The sequence below is a fragment of the Castor canadensis genome, chromosome 8 (genome assembly GCF_047511655.1).
Source record: "Castor canadensis chromosome 8, mCasCan1.hap1v2, whole genome shotgun sequence".
Lineage (NCBI taxonomy): Eukaryota > Metazoa > Chordata > Mammalia > Rodentia > Castoridae > Castor > Castor canadensis.
Window position 1 is genome coordinate 12506026 of NC_133393.1, and position 19417 is coordinate 12525442.

At 35.7% G+C, this 19417-nt stretch overlaps 1 protein-coding gene across 13 annotated transcripts in view; it reads left to right on the top strand.

Annotated features, from left to right (window-relative positions):
* The window catches only part of Supt3h (SPT3 homolog, SAGA and STAGA complex component), a 369638-nt gene that overhangs the window by 275047 nt on the left and 75174 nt on the right, over window positions 1-19417 (top strand). For 7 of the 13 annotated variants that reach the window (XM_074082019.1, XM_074082016.1, XM_074082017.1 and 4 more), the window contains 4 exons: window positions 1599-1711; window positions 2435-2542; window positions 6702-6869; window positions 14422-14532. In XM_074082019.1, the coding sequence (XP_073938120.1) occupies window positions 1599-1711; window positions 2435-2542; window positions 6702-6869; window positions 14422-14532 (500 nt within the window). The remainder of the gene's footprint in view (window positions 1-1598; window positions 1712-2434; window positions 2543-6701; window positions 6870-14421; window positions 14533-19417) is intronic. The other 6 variants (XM_074082026.1, XM_074082023.1, XM_074082024.1 and 3 more) reach the window with 1 other exon arrangement.

Genomic DNA, 19417 nt, shown 5'->3' on the forward strand with positions numbered 1-19417 from the left:
GCCACATTTGACAACTTTGGATATGTACATCGATAGCAGGACTTCATGTCTTCTGTGATTTATTTAAAGGAAAACTCTTCCGTATACGGAATCCATGAAGAGTCTATCTATGAGGATCAAAATGTCATGCTTTGAGTTACTAGTAAGTGTTTTAAGACCAGTGAAACCACATTAATCAAAAGAATAATCAGTGGATTTTTTAAAAAAGATTATCTTGTAGATTTAATAAAGTCTTCACTATCAGTTTTTTCCTGATGGTTTTTGGTTAAATTAGTAATGTATAAGGAAGGCTGTATGTAAACTGGATGTGCGTAGTGCTGTGGCTTTTTAGAGATGTTTGAGTGAAGATTCCATATGTTGCTTGGTTCCATATCTGCATGTACTGTTAGGTATGTTGAGGTACTTTGCCCACAATGAGCATAGAATGTGATTTGAGAAACTATAAACACAAATAGAAGATACGTGATAATTTCAATAAAAGGCTAAAGTGGAGAAGTATAACGTTGGTCTTTGTGGTCAGGATTCACATGAATGAAGAAGAGTTATGGGAGCGCATGTAGTGAGAGAAAAGGTGTTGGACACCTACTTCCTCTCTGGATTATACTCAAGGCCTAGTGAGTATATTACTTCCTTTCATAGGGAAGTAATATAAAGGCATTGGATTCAGTCAGGTTTTCAGAGTCAGTCTTAAGAATCTGAACATTTTAGCTGGGCATCGTGGCACATACCTATAAACCCCAGCTACTCAGAAGGCAGAGGCAGGAGGATTGGGAGACTGCGGCAAGCCTAGGCAAAATTAGCGAGACCCTATTTCAAAACAAAATACACAGAGTTGAGTGTGTGTGTCATGTGGTAGAGCGCTTAGGCCCTGGGTTCAGTCCCCAGTGCTGGGGACATAAATAGTAATCTGGGCATCTCCACGGTCAGGGAGCCATAATTGTGGGTTCAAATAAGGCAGATACCAGTTTAGTTTAGTTTATTCTCTATGCACAACTTGGAGCCTATTCTAATACTAGACATATTTTGAAAGTATTGGAAATGCAGTTTCTCTATATTCCTCTTCTCTTTAGAGGGTTTTTTTTTTTTGCAAAGTTTTCTTTCTATAGGAATAAATTAAAGTTATATCAAGCAGGCAACTTCTTGGAGCTTATTGTTGTAACTTAAGCTATGATGACCGAAGCAATGTAAAAAGTACTAAACATGGAGTGTTAAGAGTATAGCATCTCACCTACCATAGATACCACATAAAGGAAGCAAATGCATAAGGAAAGCAATCATTGTCTTGCTTCAAAACCAAGTATTAAAATGGATTTCTTGTGCTGATGGCGTGACTCAGGTAGTGCAGTGCTTGCCTACCAAGCACAAGTCCATGAGTTCAAGCCCCACTCTCACGTAAACACGTACATACATATCATACATACTTGGATTTGGGGGGAAGTAGAAAGTCTACAAAATCTGGATATTAGTAATATCCAGAAAACCTAGATATTAATAAAAGCTCAAAGACATTGCTTTTGTGTGCACTGTTTTTATGCATTTGTAAGGAGAGATGTTTTTATTAGTGATAGTAATTTCTGTGCTTTCTTTTTAATTATTAGCCAAAAAAGCTTCCAAATTTCGAGACTGGCTGGACTGCAGCAGTATGGAGATAAAACCCAATGTTGTCGCTATGGAAATTTTAGCATACTTAGCATATGAAACAGTGGCACAGGTGAGAACATAAACTGTCCTATCAAGTCACGTGCAGCTGGTTTCTTCTCCTCTCTTTCCATGAACAGTCTTGATTTTGTTCTGTGACATTTATATCATTTTCAAGAATTTAGTTCAGTTTTTTGCATCCTTAACTCTTGTGGGTATAAGGGTTAAAAAAAAAAAAACCTATTCCTTGCAACTTCATACTAAACAAAAATATAATTCCCAGTTGAACTCTTAAGTCCTCAACTACCTTCTTTAGAAATTGTCCCTCAGCTTTGAAAGATGCCTTCCGAAGAATGAGAGCTTTCTTGAGTGCTCACCAAAACCTGGGTCAGGCAGCACCGCCTTCCAGCACAGTTTCTCGAAGTGTAGTCTGTGGACTGCAGCATCAGCATCAGCATCTTCTTGGTTATGTTTAGAGCAGGAACTCCCATACTACTCTGTTAGAGCAGGCCTGCTGAATTACAATTTCTGGGGCTTGGAGCCCAATAATACACTTCCCTAGTGATTATGAAATAAATTTTGAGAACCACTCCCCTTAAGTGTCAAAATAAATCATTTTTATTCATAAAAGAGGTTCGTTAACCAGTCAGTGAAAGTCTGTGCTCTTGTTCACAATGCAGATTTTTGTGCAAACAGTATTACCAATAACATTCAGAATGTATTGCTTGTAGGTTGCCACTTCAGTGGCATTGGTGATTATTTTCGCTATTAACTATTCATTGCTCTGATCTTCTAGTTAGTGGATCTGGCTCTTCTTGTGAGGCAGGATATGGTAACCAAGGCAGGGGACCCATTCAGCCATGCCATTTCTGCAACCTTCATTCAGTATCACAACTCTGCTGAGGTAAGTGTCAGAAAATCTGATTTTAACACATCTTTGAATTTTGTCATATCTGGTGTTTACATCAGTAGTCATTTTAAAAAGATTGTGTAGGAATGTATTGCCTTCAAAGAATCTCAATACATTCACCACTCAAAGAGGTATTTATTGAGCACTTACTGTGTGCTAGGTTCTGACAGTCCAGTTAATATGATTTTTTTTCACCTTTTCTTTGCTTCGGTTGGCTTTCCTAGCCTTTCAGTGAAAGATGGATAGTTGCAGAACACTTTCTCATTTTCATGGTAAATGAACAACTGGTTTGAGTAATTGCATAATGTTGAGAAAAGTTACTTTATTTCTTCGCACCTGAAGAGATGAGAACATTTGGCTAGGAATCAGTGGTAAAGTGCTTACCTAGCATTCTGAGGCCCTGGGTTCAGTCTTATCACTGAATAAAAATATATAAAAGAAGATATTATTCATACATTAATTCCTGCCACTTATTAATAAACTTGTATTTCGTGTATTGATTCATCTGTAAACTGATTTAAAGAAGCTTGGCTCCATTTATCTTCTGTCTTTTTTGATGTGAAAACCCTTTCTTTTTCTGATCTGATTTGTGCTGCTGGGACTCTGTTTATTAGGATTTCCTACAACTTAGAAGCTTTGCATAATAATGTGCCACTTTTAGTATTGATAGTATTCCCTATAAGCAGCATGTGCCTGAAAACCAGAAACGAAATAGAACATACTGAATACATTTGCCAGTGTTTGACCTTTTTTACTAACAAAAACAGCAGTTCCCTAAATTCAATATAATAAGCATAGAGAAAACAGCAAAAAAGGTTAACATCTACATGTATAATTATAAAGTGAGCTTTATCTTTAGTTCAGTGAAATATATAACCTGAAAATGGCAAAGCCCTGTCTTATTAATACCTTAATTAAAAACATCTACCTCCTGTTAATATCTGTAGGTAAGGATGGTGGCTCAAGTAGTTTCTAAGAAATAATTATAATCTGTCTTAGGCCACAAACCTCTTTGGAATCTGCTGGAAACTGTATACCTCTTCTCCATAAGCACATTCAATTCTCAGGCAATTTCAGGTTGTTCAAGCACCCTCCAAAGCCATTCTATGAGCTAAGGGATCTGTGACCCCATTGACCCCAGGTTTAACTCTTCTACTCTAGAGTACTTAGAAAATACACTGAGACACATGCCCATACAAAATCTTACCGTGAACCCAAATCAGCCTCACATCTTTACATACGCCTCGGAGAATCAGATTGGCTTGGAATCCAAGTAGGAGTTAAAATGTTTATACCTGTTAAAAATTTATTTTTTCATAGAAAATTCATACATCATTATCAGTCAACATACTTCATAAGTCCCTAAAGGTTACTTAGTTGATTAAACACTATTTGTTTTCTTTGTGTTTCAAGTCCAAATTATGATGTCAAAGAACACCCTTAAAAATGTCTTTGATGCATACTCACTTTATGAATATGTATATAGTATGCTTTCCATTAACATCAGACAAATTTGTTGTAACATTTCTAATTGAGGAAATTTACTGTGAACATAACAAGCCTAGTTTTCCCTTAACATTCAAGTGATTGCTTGCATGGCTGGGAAAACTCCCCCACCCCCTTTGGTTCTCCAGGGTGGCCAAGCCGCCCTGGGCAACTGCTCAGCAACCACAGCCGCTGTTCCCAGCTACACAGCAGTTGAGAAAAATGTCCTGTGTGTGCTGGATTTCCTGGGCTCTCTGGGAGGTGGCAACATGAACATCCGAGAGCATCCTGACAGAATGTTAGTGTAAGCTTCAAGCTTGTTCCTGCCCTGGCATGCACCTTTCCTCCTGTGTGACTGGTAGTCAAAGTGAACATTCACAAAGACTGTCTTTTTCCTTGCCCTGTATTACCTGACAAGACACAAAAAGAATGCCATGCTAAAGCAGAAATCTTGCTCATCAACATTGCAAATGAGCAACCAACCTCATGGTCCTGTAAAACAAGGACCTCACCAAATCGGGTCCAGAGGGGAATCTGGAAACTGATATGAGCTGTGCTTAGGAAGGTAGAATGATTTGTAAAACAAATAAGCAAGTACATGAACAAACAATTCAAGATAGTATATACCAGTTTCCAAGTGAATGTCCCAAACAGAAAATGCGGAGGTTAAAATAAACACACACACACATATCTATCAACTCTCCACTTGGAATGAAAGACTTAAGAGAAAGCTGAATGTTGAAGACAAGAGGACTTTATGAGAGGGTAAAATTGGCAAGAATGCTCTGGGCCTCAAAGGCAGCATAAGTACAGTTATACCAGGGGAATTAAAAAAAAAACTGATGAAAATATTCAAGCTAAATGTTCATTGAGGAGGGAGGGATAGTAGGAAGTTCAAATAAAAATTAAGGCCCAGGCCAGGCATGGTGGCTCATTCCTAGCTACTTAGAAGATGGAGATCAGGAGTATCATGTTTTGAAGCCAATGCCAGCAAAAACTTGTGAGACTCCATTTTGACTAATGGCTGAATGCAGTAGCACATACCTGTCATCCCAACTACACAGGCAAGCATAAACAGGAGGATCCGCATAAATAGGTTGCTCCACGCAGAAAGCAAGACCCTATCTCAAAAATAACCCATCCTGAAAGGACTGGGATGGAGCTGTAGTGCTACAGCACCTATCTAGCAAGCACAAGGCCCCGAGTTCAACCCCTTAGTACCATAAGCAAAAAAGAAAACTAAAGCCCAGATCACATAGGGTCTTAGGCTCCAAGAGTTATTAAGGAACAGTTGAAGAATTCTTGACTGAACATGATGAGTTTAAAAGGGTCCAAATGGCAGTGCCACGTTCAATGGATTAGGATTGGAATTTCAAGGTCACAGTTAATACTAATACTGTGCGTATTGTATGTAAAGGAGTGTCGTTCTTGAGCACTAACCATGTCAGGGACTAAGCTAGTTAAGCTTGGGTTCTTCACACTAGATTGGCAAATTTAATATTAATTCAAATTAATTTTCTAGATTTTTTTCGAGGCTATGGGTAGCCATGATCCCTAGGAGTTGTGCAAGTATTCCAAAAAAAAAAAAAAAATTCAAACTATGAAACAGTCTGAAGTATTTTGGATGAGCAATATCCAACCTCTATCTCATTTTTCTAGAAACAAATCATATCAGACTAGCTTCATTCTTTCTTGTTAGCGTTTCTAGAAAATGTTCTAGACAAGTGTTTCTAGACAAGCAGATCAAAGAAATACTGTTGAAACCACTGTGAATTTCAGCAAGGCGTTTTTTAAATTCTTGCATAATCTCTTTTACTGTGTTACAGAGATTTGTAGATCAGTAAGTAGTATGTGTAGTATGGCGGATAGGATGATGAAAATGTAGATTAATAATACCAGTCAGGATTAGAGACTTCTATATTTCTATAAATTTCTTAGAAGCCAATATTGTAATGTAACAAAGAATTTTTTCATTTTATTTTTTAATCACCATCCTAGAGGATGGACACTGACCCAGTAGAACATATTTAAATAAGAGGAATAGGAGTGGCGTATGTGAAGGAACCTAAAAACATATAATAACTGGTTGAAAGAATTTAGAATGTTATCCCATAGAAGAAAAGAAGTTGAAAAACAACAATCTTAAAATATTTGAAGTACTTCCACATGAAAGAAAGAACAGACTTGGTCATGGCCAAATTAACCAAATAGATATGAGGACTACTAGGAAGGAAGAAAGGCAATAGATGTGGAAAGAGCTGAAGAAATTCAGTGACCCTGGGGAATTAGGTTTGAGTTCCTGGGAAAATAGATATAAATAACTATCTGAACAGCATTCAGTTTGGGGAGAAAGTTTAGGGGTTCCTTTTGAAACACATAAATTTGAAATAGTGGCAAAAAATTCACATAGAATGTCGTCTATATCAGTCAACAGGTTTTAGAAGCTGTAGGTAAAGAATTCTGAGTTTGTCTGAATAGTTAGGTTAAAGATTAACATATTTAGAATTTTAGGGACAAGATGGGGATCATTTCTATGGACTAGATCAGAATAAATTGTGTTCTTACATTTCTGAGCTTCAAGTAGCATTAAAGTCATGAGATACTATGGAGACCAAATTTTACCAGAAGACCTGGTCACTTAATTTCAAGGCCATGTCTTTTTGGGCAGGGGTCTTACATGAAGTCCTGCCCAGACTCCCCTGAGAACACGCCTCCTCCTACACCAACAGCTCCATCATCTGGAGCGCAGCACTCAGGGAAAACCACCTCAGGATCCCTAGGGAATGGCAATGCTGGACAAGACTCATCTAAAACCAAGCAGAGAAAAAGAAAAAAGGTCAGTGATACTTTGTTTTTTTTTTTCTTTGACATCTTTGTTGAAAATCAAATGACCGTATATCTACATGGATTCATTTCTGTGGTTTCAACTGTTCCATTGGTTTATCTGTTAGTTCTTTGACTGGTATTACTCTGCCTTGATTACTGTAACTCTGTAATCTTAAAATGAGATAGTGTACATCCTCAAACTTTGTTATTTTTCAATCTTAATATAATATGCTATGTCCTTTGCATTTCTAGATTTTAGAACCAACTTAGTTCTACTAAAAAGGGAGACAAGAGAAGTGTGTGGAATTTTGAAAAGGATTCAGTTGAATGCTTATATCCATTTTATGTGTGAATGTTTTAGCAATATCAAGTCTCACAAATCATGCACATAGAATATCTTTCTATGTTTATGAAATCTCTGTTTTTCTCACTACCAAACCTATTCTTTCTGAAGTCTGTTTTATCTGATTGCTATAGCCTTTCCAGCCATCTTGTGGTTACTACTTACACACTACTTACTCCCTACGCCCTCGCTACCAGGCAGAAACTATTTTGCCCTCATCTCTAATTTTGATGGAGAGCGAGTATAAGCAATAATAGGAAGGACCAAGTGTTTTTGCTAGTTGAGATAAGGATAGCTATACAGGGAGTTGACTTGCGTTGCCTTCCTGTACATGTATGTTACCTTCTAGGTTAATTCTTCTTGCTCTAACCTTTTCTCTAGTTCCTGGTCCCCTTCTCCTATTGGTCTCTGTTGCTTTAAAGTATCTGCTTTAGTTTCTCTGCGTTGAGGGCAACAAATGCTATCTAGTTTTTTGAGTGTCTTACCTATCCTCATATCTCCATTGTGTGCTCTCGCTTTATCATGTGATCAAAGTCCGATCCCCTTGTTGTGTTTGCCGTTGATCTAATGTCCGCGTATGAGGGAGAACATACGATTTTTGGTCTTTTGGGCCAGGCTAACACTGAGTTTTTTTAACCCATTTTCTTTCAGTGTGTCTGTATCTTTAGACATCCATGTGTCTCTTATAGTCAGCAAATAGTTGGGACTTCTTTATGCTTTCATTTTGTCTGTGTGTTTAATTGTCTTCAATTCTGTAACAGTGTATTTATTGACAAGACTGCATAGATCAGCTGTTTTGCTACTAGTTTTCTTCTAGTTCCCTCTATATTTTATTTGTTTCTCCTTGTCTTCTTTTGAGTTAGTTTACTTTTTTAAAGAAATTAGTTGCAATTTATCTGTTGGTTTCTTTGCTTCTTCAGATTTTTTTCTGCCTCATTCTTTCTCTGCTCTCCTTTTGAAACTCTAAGTACATTATGCTAATTACTTTAATATTTGTTCCATAGATACATGAGATTCTTTTTCATTTCTTTCAGTATTTTTCTCTTTAGTCTTAATGTTGAGTAAATTTGATTGATCTTCCTTTATGTTCCAGACTTTTTCTTCTGTCAACTCCAATCTACTGTTAACACCCATCCAAAGATGTTTTATTTCACATATTTTACTATTTATAGGTTTTTCTATTCAATTTCTTTTTGTAATTTCTGCTTATCTGATATAATTTTATTTGTCCATTTGTTATATTTTATTCTGTGTTCTTAATCATAGTTATAATAGCTGCTTTAAAATTCTAGTTTGCTAAGTTAAATATCCAAATTATCTTGGTCTCCATTGAGTATAGGTCACACTGTATATTTTTGCATGGCTTCTAATTTTCAGTTGTATTGAGAACATTTTAGACATCATGGGATTCTGTTATATTCCTGTGAAGAGAGTTGGTAATGGTGGTGATGGTATGTATGTGTTTATGTGTTAAGCAGAAAATTTACTCTTCTGGAATTAACCCCTAAGTTTTAATGGCAGCAGCTGGGATTTCTCTTTCCTTCTTTTAGCTTTAGAAGAATTTTATGTACTCAGTACTAAACAGGAATAGTTGAGTTGGTCAAAGATTTGAGTAAAATTTATACAACAAATTTGGGGATTCCTCTTTCTCTTTGATTTCCTCTTTTACTTTGATTCTGTCCTTTGAGGGATTTTACTTCTCACTTTATACCTACTTATAATTCAGTAGCTGCACTGAACTCTGGACTCTATTTTATCAAGCCTCTACAGTTGTGTTTTAGCCAAGCCCTGTACTGACTAGAACCAGCCCTTATTCAACCTACTGCCATTCTGTCTTCAGAATGCCAGTTACCTTTCCAGTTTCTGCCTGGGTTTGATAAGTCTTTCATGTACTTGCTTTTTTATGATTTTGGTGTATCTATTATTTCATCTACAATTCAGTTAGTACAGTAGGAACCACTTGCCATTACAAGTGGAGCCATTCTAAGATACAATTTTATAATTAACGGTAAGAAAATTTAAATTTCAGCCTTGCTTCTGGTTTCCCTTTTCATTTACAGAATGGCAGAGTTCATTGCTTTTTTTGTTAAGGAAAAATTAAACTGTAAAGAATTTCTGTATTATAAAGTAGTTTTAAAGAATGTCAGTTAACACTACTTTCCAACTCATCTAGTAGATAAAATTAGGGGAACAAAATGTTATCTACAGAATCTCTTCAGTGATTTAGTGAGGAGTTGTAATTAACCTGGTAATTATGTATATAATAAAATAATTCTTTATAAGTTTTTGGAAATTCTTGAAAGTTTTCTCTTGAATATTTAAACATTTCTTTCCTGATCTTGTTGAAAACTATTAAATTTTAGGTATTTTACAGCAGAAGTTTTCTGATTAAAGCAAGTATTATCCCAGTCTATGTCTTAATTCTTCTAAATTGGTGGTGTCAGAATTCATTTCAAGATCCTTAATTATTTCTCTTCTTATTCATTCAATATATGCTAAGACTTTTGTTGTAGTTTGATTTTTTTCTCACTAAAAGCTTCATCTATCGTGGTACCATGTTACACTTCATTATACCATAAATGATGAAGTCTCTGAAAACATGCACAACTATAGTTATAAGAAGGAATGAGTTTCAGGAGACAGGAGGGGCCTAAGACTAATGATCATCTGCTCTTGGAACACGTGAGGTGCGGGCAGTGTGCACTCCCAGCACAGAAGTGAGGCAGCAGTAATGATCAATTACAGACTTAACCATTCCATAATACGCATGTGCATTAAGACACCATACCTCACATGACAAAGACATGCAGTGTTGTACTGTTTAAAACAGTAAGTAAATATAATAGTAACATGAGTTTCTACTCTATGTGTACTTGATGTCAAGAGATTTGGCGTATAGCCATATCTGTGATAGTTATTGGAATATTGGGGATATCCCTTGTCTTCACTCTCATCTATAAAATAGGGTAAAATTTCACAATTTTTAGAATATAAATGTCTTTATGACATTTCATAATGTATGAGTCCTTGAATTCAGAGATTCTGTTTCATCTTTTATTTAAATAACATTTTTGGTTTTTATTTCCTTAAAAAAAAAGCTTTTCCAAATCATACAGAACTATTGTTCTAACAACTATCATCTTGATTAAACTTTAAAATAAGAAAATTGACTACATGTATACTTTACCTTTTGGGAAAAATATGGCCCACATTCATCTGAAAAAGAAATATACTAGCAGTATGAAGCTCTAGGAGGGCTGTGTGTACAACAGTAAGGAAAAAGATACTTCCTGGCCAAATTACACATCAACCTCTATGGTAAGTGAGTGGCAGGAGTATTACTAATAGTTATCCTAAGCTTTCTTTTGCTCTCGTCTGAGATATGTGGTACTTTTTTATGTAAGATTGAAAATTTCAAGTTTAGCAAAAGATCTAGTCCACCATTATAGATAAGGAACAAATTAATAGGCAATTGTCTGAGATTCCATGTACTTCTTAAGCACTGGATTACTGTGGTAAGGAGAAGTTTGAGAAAGGATAGCATACTCTTATTCCGCCAGAAACTTTTAATCCAGAATGGGATAGACATTTGTAAGAGATCCATGGTTGACAGAAATTTCACCATAACTTCCTTGTACCACAGTTAAGAGTTGGAACTTCTGAGAAATTTTGTTCAGTATGAACTAGCAAAGACAAACATAGGGTCAATAGTCCAATTCAGGAAATGTATAGAATTCTTTGGGATAGATACTTCAGCTTCCAATACCCAAGAGGAAGAGGATCTGACACATGGAGAACTTTGCTACTTCATTAACAAAATACAGAATTCAGTCCTGACAAATATTTCTGCTAATACTCTCTAGGCAACAGGACACAGTGTTTTGTCAAAGTATGTTTTTGAAATTTAAAATAACATTCTAAAATGTGGGCACATTCAGGATGGGAAAGATGAATTGATACATAAATCTAACACTCTTCCCATGGGTTTATTATAGCACATATATGATTCTTAATAATACCAAATAGACAAATTTTATTGGAAACATTTCTAGATTAAAAATTCTAAACTTAGGATAAATCTTTAATTTGAACAGATTACAAGGATCTTGGTAAGGGACTGGGTATTGACAGGAGATATTTGCTGAGGTGGAAAAATTCTGCAGATATAACCTTTTAAATTTTCCTTCCAAAGAGCTCAATGGACAAACCAAGAAAACGTAGGAGTGCACATGGCTATTTCATTTATATTAATATTAGCAGTCCCTTCATTAGTAGCATGAACATGAAATCAGAAAAATTCTAATGATGTTTATCACAAGACTGAGTATTTTTTAATTTAAGTTAACCTGACCTTTTTTTGGCAAGGAGAGCATGATCCAACTGGGCTGCCACACTTGTTTCCATATCTTACAAATGGCAATCACTAGATAATTTCTAGCTTGTGATTTGATCATAGTCCATTTGGACTGCTATAACAACACTATACACTGGATAGCCATGGGCAGTAGCAATGTATTTCTCATTTTCTGGAAGCTAGGAAGTACGCAGTCAAGGCACTGGCAAATTCAATGTCTAGTGAAGGTCCACTTTCTGGTTCATACACCACACCTGGTGCAAGGAGTGAGGGCTTCACTTTTACAACTTCATTGCCTCTCAAAAATCCAATACACAGCATCTTTGGGGTTAATTTTTCAATATGAAGATTTGGGGGAGAGCACAATGACTCAGAACATATCATGCTCCTATTTCAAATCCTCTTTGATTGGCATGCTAGTGGTTCTAAGGGATTTTGATAAAAATGTTCTGTAACAAAACCAAGTTTATTAGAGACTGTATAGGACAAGTTCTGTTTATTATTGACCACTGAGAAAAATGAAAGGAAACTAAATCCCATTTGCATGGATAAAACAGTAAATTTAGGAGAACGTTGTAGGGGAACACATAGGAATGACTTCCCATTCTACGTTAGTATTCAGGATACCGACCTTTCCCCTTCACTTTCCATTGAAGACTTACTCTTTAGATCTCAAACTCAGCTGAGCACTTGCATACATTTCCACAAATAAATGCCTCAGCCTTCTTCATAAGTACCTGTTAAGCTAGCAGGTGGATGAGTCTGTGTTAGTCACGTTCATATTGTGGAGCAGAATGGACTCATAAAAGAGTCTTTGCCCTCGCCTGGGAATCCTGATAATTGCATTTATTCTAATATATCCCAGTGGAAAGAAATTGGAATTGAATTGAGAAAGCACTCAAATAAACCCTGTATAGTTTTGTGTCAGTGCCAGAGTGGGGGTTCAGAGAAGTTAATCTGTGTAGTTGTAGGCACAGGAGGGGTGTTATTTAGGGTATTGTTAGAATGGAATTGAGAAAAATGCCCCAGAGGAGTTCCTGTCCAACTTATTTCAAATTTTGTTATAATTGTAAAAATAATCAAGAACTTCATTTTAATATTCAAGTCTTATTCCAGGCTCAGCTTAGATAAGTAGCAGATACTCTTATGAGGATTTTACAGTTGTTTTACTAGTTTGTAATAGGAAAAACATATACATGGTATGCAAATATATTTTAAAGTACAGAAGAATTTATAATGGTAACTCTCCCTCTAAGCTCTGTCCTCCAGCCATCCACCTACCCACCATGAAAAAGCATTGTTACTAGTTTTTGTAGTATGTACCCTCACAGAGACATTCTGTGCTTAAATGAGTATAAAATAGTCTTTTATTTTTTTAGCAGGTAGTAACACAGTGCCATGTATATAGCTTGCTTTTTTTTCCCCACATAACATATCTTATAAAGAGCTGCATAGGAGTGATTACAAACAGTCCCATAAGTAGTTACCATTGTATCTCTTTGACTGGATTTATCATAGATCACATTTAGTCAGTCCTCCATTGGTGAGCATTTAGTTCATCCAAATAGTACTGTAGTAAATTTTTTGGCATCTGTGTAATATATCTGTAGGAAAACTTCTTAGAGGTGAAATAGCTGTGTCAAAGAGGTCCTTCTTTTTTATTTTGATACAATTTTGCCAAATTGTGATCCATAGAACTTCCTGCCCTTAGGATTATATTCCCTTCAAAGAATTTTGAGAGTAAAAATTGTGAGAAGTATCAGAAAAATTATAGTAATTGTAGTAATTATTAGGAAAACAGCTATATGGCTATGAACGAGTTCTCAACCACAGTTACAGTAATATGCAAGCTGAATATTTCTTTCTGTTGAATATTTAAGGCTGATGACCTGGCATCTGGTACCTAGTGCACTTTCAAATAAATTAGCTTACCATTTCAAGAACATGAAAGTTCCATTTTTAATCCTTAATGTGAGTAATGATCTGATACTGTTAATCAGTTACACGTGTCAGGCACTCTTCTAAGTAGTTTATATATTTCTACTCGTCTAATTTTCTCAGCAGTCCTGTAAAGCAAGGATTTTTCTTATCCTAATTACCAATGAGGAAACTGAGGCCCAGAAATATTGATATTACGTAACTTGATAGGGCTGTGATCTGGACCCATAGTCATCCAGAAACTTGAAACCAAACCTGGAGACAATCAAGTCCCTACCCAGCATTTTAATCTTTTTGGAAATGATGCTAACACACACATGCACATCTGTCGATACTCATATTCTCATTGCACAGTTTATGTCTCTTTGCTCTTTCAAATGGGCCTTTTATAGATGAGGCAGATTATCCTAGGACATGTAGAAAATTAGAAACCAAATTAAATGGTCTTTTATGACTGTACAATATGGTATATAAATATATGGCAATTTTACATTTTTCACTTTAAATTCATGACCCTCAAGTTATTTGAAAAATATTCCCAAGAATCTCCCAAGAAACATTTATAATAATAAATGTTTAAATTTTTTAAGAAAAGAGCTTCCTGTGGGTTCTTTCCACAAGCTCCCATGACACTTTTCATTTGCACGCAAGTGGCTGTATTCTCCTTACCTTGACACGCAGACTTAGGTGAAATATTGTAGACATAAAAACTGCATTTGGTAGGTCTGTTAGAAGGGGTCGTGTAAAAGTCATCTTTGATTTGTTAATGGGCCTTTTTTTTTTTTAGATACAGTATATGGTAGCAATGATGTGCATCTGAAGGGGAAAAATGGTCCATTTTATAAAGGTTTATTTTCATATTTTATACACTGCAGTTCTGTTGTGTGTTTTTGATTTAGTAACAATTTATGTGTTTTTCTGTTGTAGAGCACTGTGGCCTGTGGTGTTGAGGCTCACAGCGATGCCATCCAGCCCTGCCACATCAGAGAGGCCATTCGGCGCTATGGCCACAGGATTGGCCCTCTTTCTCCATTCACAGTACGTAATCACAGAGTTATAAAAGGTTATATTTATAATCTGAAAGAATTTTGATTTTCAAGTGGTCAAATGAAGAAGCAATGGAATTGTTGAAAGCAATTTGTGGTGGCTGTAATTTTGTTGTATAAAAGTGGCATAATTCTCTAGGGAAATAAAAGTTACTCATTTTTGTCTCTTTGGAAGGACGATTTTTTTCTACAAAATATTTTCTTTCAATTACATATTAAGCTTTTTTGTTTGAGCTTGTTTTGTTTTTCAAAATGTAGGTTTATAAAACTTTTTGTCAAATTATATGTATCCAAATATTGCTAGAAGCATTTTATATTCTAAAATTGGTTAGATTGGCATTGCCACTTCTATCAGATGTCCTTCTCTTGAACATACTTTGAGTTGGAAGAAGAAGAAATGATTTATTTGCTGGCTTTGAACTATGCTGAGCACAGACAGACTTCCACATCTTCAGATGATTTGGAAGCTATGATCAGGGTTTGTTTTTTTAATGGAGAATTAGAGACTGTATTTCAGCAGCCTAAAGAAAGTGGTGTGTGTGTGTGTGTGTGTGTGTGTGTGTCTTAATTGAATGCTCATCCCATAGCCCTGTTTATTTATGTTAATAGGAATTCTTGAAATCTGTCTCTGTCTATAAGGAATCAGTTTGATATTCAAAATAAGGTTTGCTTTACATACATAACCACAGAAGAGTAACATTTATTTTTTTGGATATTCATTTCCATACTAACCTACTAGTACAGAATATATATGAATAATTATATAATGAATACATGGTAAGTGTGAAATAGTAACATAGTTAAACTTTGACCTAAGCAAAAATTTGCTCATTTTCATAGGAGATGATTTCTTCCATACAATATCATCTACTTTTTTTCCTCATGTTTAAAGAGAATGTCTGCTTTCCCTTCTTTATTCTTACCCACTGAGCTACAACCCAAGCTGGAATGTGATTTTAATACTAGAGATTAAAGCAATATGTTCCTTTTTTTTTAAAGTGTCCTGGTTTGGAATATAAATTAATTTGGTTGCCCTAGAACAAATGCAACATCTTTTTAATTATATTATAATTAGTATACATTAATAAAATTGGGGGGAGTTCATTGTGGTAATTCCATCCATGAGTGCAGTAAATTTTGAACAAGTTCACACCTTCCATTATATTATCATTTCCTCCTTCCACTTGCTCTCTGTTTGCACAGTGTTTGGTAGGTTTTATTTGCTGTTTTTTAACATGTACATGTAGCATATTTCGGTCATTTTCTGCCCCTCAGTGTCTTTTCCTTTTCTCCTCTGCACTCCCATTGATTCCACGTCATATCGCCCCCTTTCATATTCATGTCCCATTATCACCATCATCATGATCTTCGTCACATTTTAGGTCTAGATTCCTCAAAAACATGAGAACACACGGTATTTGACTTTTTGAGCTTGGCTTATCGCACTTAACATAATGATCTCCAGTTCCATCCATTTTCTAGCAAATGACATAATTTCATTTTTCTTTATGGCTGAGTAATATTCCATGGTGTGTGTGTGTGTGTGTGTGTGTGTGTGTGTGTATGTATGTGTACACACTATATTTTCTTTATCTTTTCATCAGTTACTGGCCACCTTGGCTGATTCTACAGTTTACCTATTGTGAACAGAACTGCAGTAAACATGGGTGTGCAGGTATCTCTCTTACATATTGATTTACACTCCAGATTTATGCCCAAGAATGGAATTGGGGGGGAGGAATCATAAGCTAGGTCTCTTTTTAGTTTCTTGAGGAGCCTCCATATAGATTTCCATACTGGTTGCACCAGTTTACATTCCCACCATTCCACCAAACAGTGTATGAGGGTTTCATTTTTCCCCCACATCCTCACCAGCAAAGACATAGTGTTTTTGCTAGTTTGGGATAAAGGTAGCTATACAGAGAGATTCCTAGCATTGCTTCCATGCACTTGTGTATTGCAACCCACATTGGTTCATCTCTACCAGACCTCTTCACTACCTCCCAGTCACCTTCTCATAGTGGCCTCTGCCAGTTTAAGATTACTATATTCACTTCTGTACAGTGACCACATCAACTACCTTCAAGTTTTAGGTTTCCTTCCCTTTCCCTATTTCTCCTGTGTGTGTCCTCCCCTTAGCCTGTGATCCATGTCCAATAATACTACTGCATTTGTTTTAGGTCTATAATCTGCATAGGAGGAAGAACATGTGATTCTTGGCCTTTTGCGCCTGACTAACTTTGCTTAAGATAATGTTCTGTAGTTCCATCCATTTACTTGCGAATGATGAAATTTCATTCTTCTTTGTGGCTGAATAAAATTCCATTGTGTATAAACACCACATTTTCTTAATCCATTCATTTATTTTCTTAATGATTGCCAATCTGACTGGGGTGACATGGGATCTGAGTTTTGATTTGCATTTCATTGGTTTTTTGTATACTTTTTTTTTTTTGGTGGGGGAGTTCTATTTCATTAATTTCTGCCCTAAGTTTTATTGTTTCTTTCCATCTCCTAATTTGGGTGTTAACTTCTCATTTTTCTGGAAGTTTGAGGTACATCACTAGGATATTTATTTTAAATCTCTCTGCTTTGTTTTGTTTTTTTAATGTAGGTGCTCATAGCTATAAACTTTCCTCTTAGCTATATCCCATAGGTTCTAGTAGGTGGTGTTTTCAATTTCACTAGATTTTAGGAACTTTCTCGTTTACCCCCTTATTTTTTCAATGACCCACTGCTCATTCAACAACATGTTGTTGAGTCTCCATGTGTTTGGATCTTTTCTATAGTTTTTGTTGTTGAGTTCTAGATTTATTCCACAGTAGTCTGATAGAATACAGGAGTTATTTCAGCTTTCTTACATTTCCAAGAGTTGCTTTATGTCCTGAAACATGATCTACTTTGGCTGCTGAGAAGAATGCGTATTGTGCTGCTACAGGATGAAATACTGTAGATGTCTGTTAAGTCTTTTTGGTCTGTAGTGTCATTTAATTCTCAGGTTTCTTTGTTGAAGCTTTATTTGGATGACCTATTTATTGGTGATAAAGGGTATTATACTCTCCTATTATCATTGTGATGGGGGTCTGTCTATCTGTACAGTAGTGTTTGTTTAATGAAGTTGGATGCACCAACATTAACAATTGGCAGTTTTTATTTCTTCTTGATGTATTCCCTATATTAATATGAAGTGACCTTGTTTGTCTCTTCTGACTAATTTTGGTTTAGAGTCTACTTTATCATATACAAATATAGCTATCCCTGCCTGTTTTTGAGGTCCATTGGTTTGGAAAATCTCTTTCCATCCCTTCACCCTAAGCCATTGTTTGGTTTTGCCAGTTATACATGTTTCTTGTAGTCAACAAATTGACAGGTCCACTTTTTAAATCCAGCTCACTGTTCTGCCTTTTGATTGAGGAGGTGAGATCATTAGCATTCAGTGTTGACATTGAAAGGTATCTAGAAATTCCTGCCATTTTATTGGAAAGCAGTATATTTTTTGCATGAATATTTGTAGAATTTTATAACTAAGAAAGAAAGAATGAGCCCAAGTGAAGTTATTTTAAGCAGTAGACCAAAAGGAAGATGAGATTTAGAAAACTATGAGATGGTTGGAAGTAAGAATTTTAAAACTAACTGGAATAGAAAGAACTGACTCATAATACAGTACTAAAAAATTAAAATATCATAGATAAGAGCCAAATAATGATAAGCTGGATGGAGAGAAAAGAGGTAGCTCTTGGTAATCTAGAAACACTTGAAAGGTAAAATGGGGAGACAGGACTTTTGAAAAGTAACCTGAAGTAGTCCTTAAAAGTAATAAATACAGTTTATAAGGAGAGAACCTCATAATCATGAAGTCTTCAAAAACCTCAAAAGGAAGTGGTGTCTGCTTTGTTCGTTGAATTTTTTGTTTTTAAAAGTACTGGGCCATCACTTGAGCCATATCCAACCTGGCTCTCACATTTTACTGCCTTTATAATCTTAAGAATGCAGCTTGCAGCAAAAATGTACTTTTTAGTTCAGGTTCAGGTAGAACTAAGCTAATTTTAATCTAATAAGCATATAACCAGTATGCTTTTTTAAATTAATATATTTATCTCCTGAATCTGAAACAGGAAGGAGATAGATAGAAAACATTTAAGAAGGGCATTAGGCCTCCAAAAAGGTATAGCAAGGTTAAATGGATTGTCCCATCAGAAAATTAATTAACAGTAATAACTATTTTATGAGTATTTTCATAGCCTGAAGATTAAAGAGCTATTGATGGATTTTTATGTTCTTATAATTCATTTGTGCAGGTTTAGAGTAAAAACATTTAATTTTTTTAAGATTGGAACATTTGATTTTTTTTCCCCTCAGAGAAAGTATCCCCAAGGGTAGCCCTTTGTACTCCTTGTTTATCACATGGAAGGCTGTCAGTCAGATGTATGTTTTACCTAGATCATCAATATTTACAAGTGGTGGTGGTACCAGTGGTTACCTACCTTGGAGCTCAAGCCCAGCTCTCAGTGCAAAATGCTGTAAATGTCTGATTTAAAACCAGGTCTATAATTTTGAAAGCCAGAGAAAAGAAACTGTTTGCTGCATGTGGCGACATAATCCCCTGCATAATGCCTGAATCTATTTTAGCTCCTCCTGATATTCAAGTAGAAAAATAAGTTAACTACCTGAGCCTTCAGATATCTTTCCATTGAACTAGAATATGAGACAATAAGATTGCTCATTTAAACCTGGAGAACTTTTAAGTGCATCTGTAGAAACATTTCTCTTCAATATCCATTCAGCTGTCTTAAATCCTGAGAAAGAATCCAAGCATTTTAAAGCTAGCTCTAGGGGGTTGGGGATGTGACTGAAATGGTAGAATGCTGGCAAGCCTG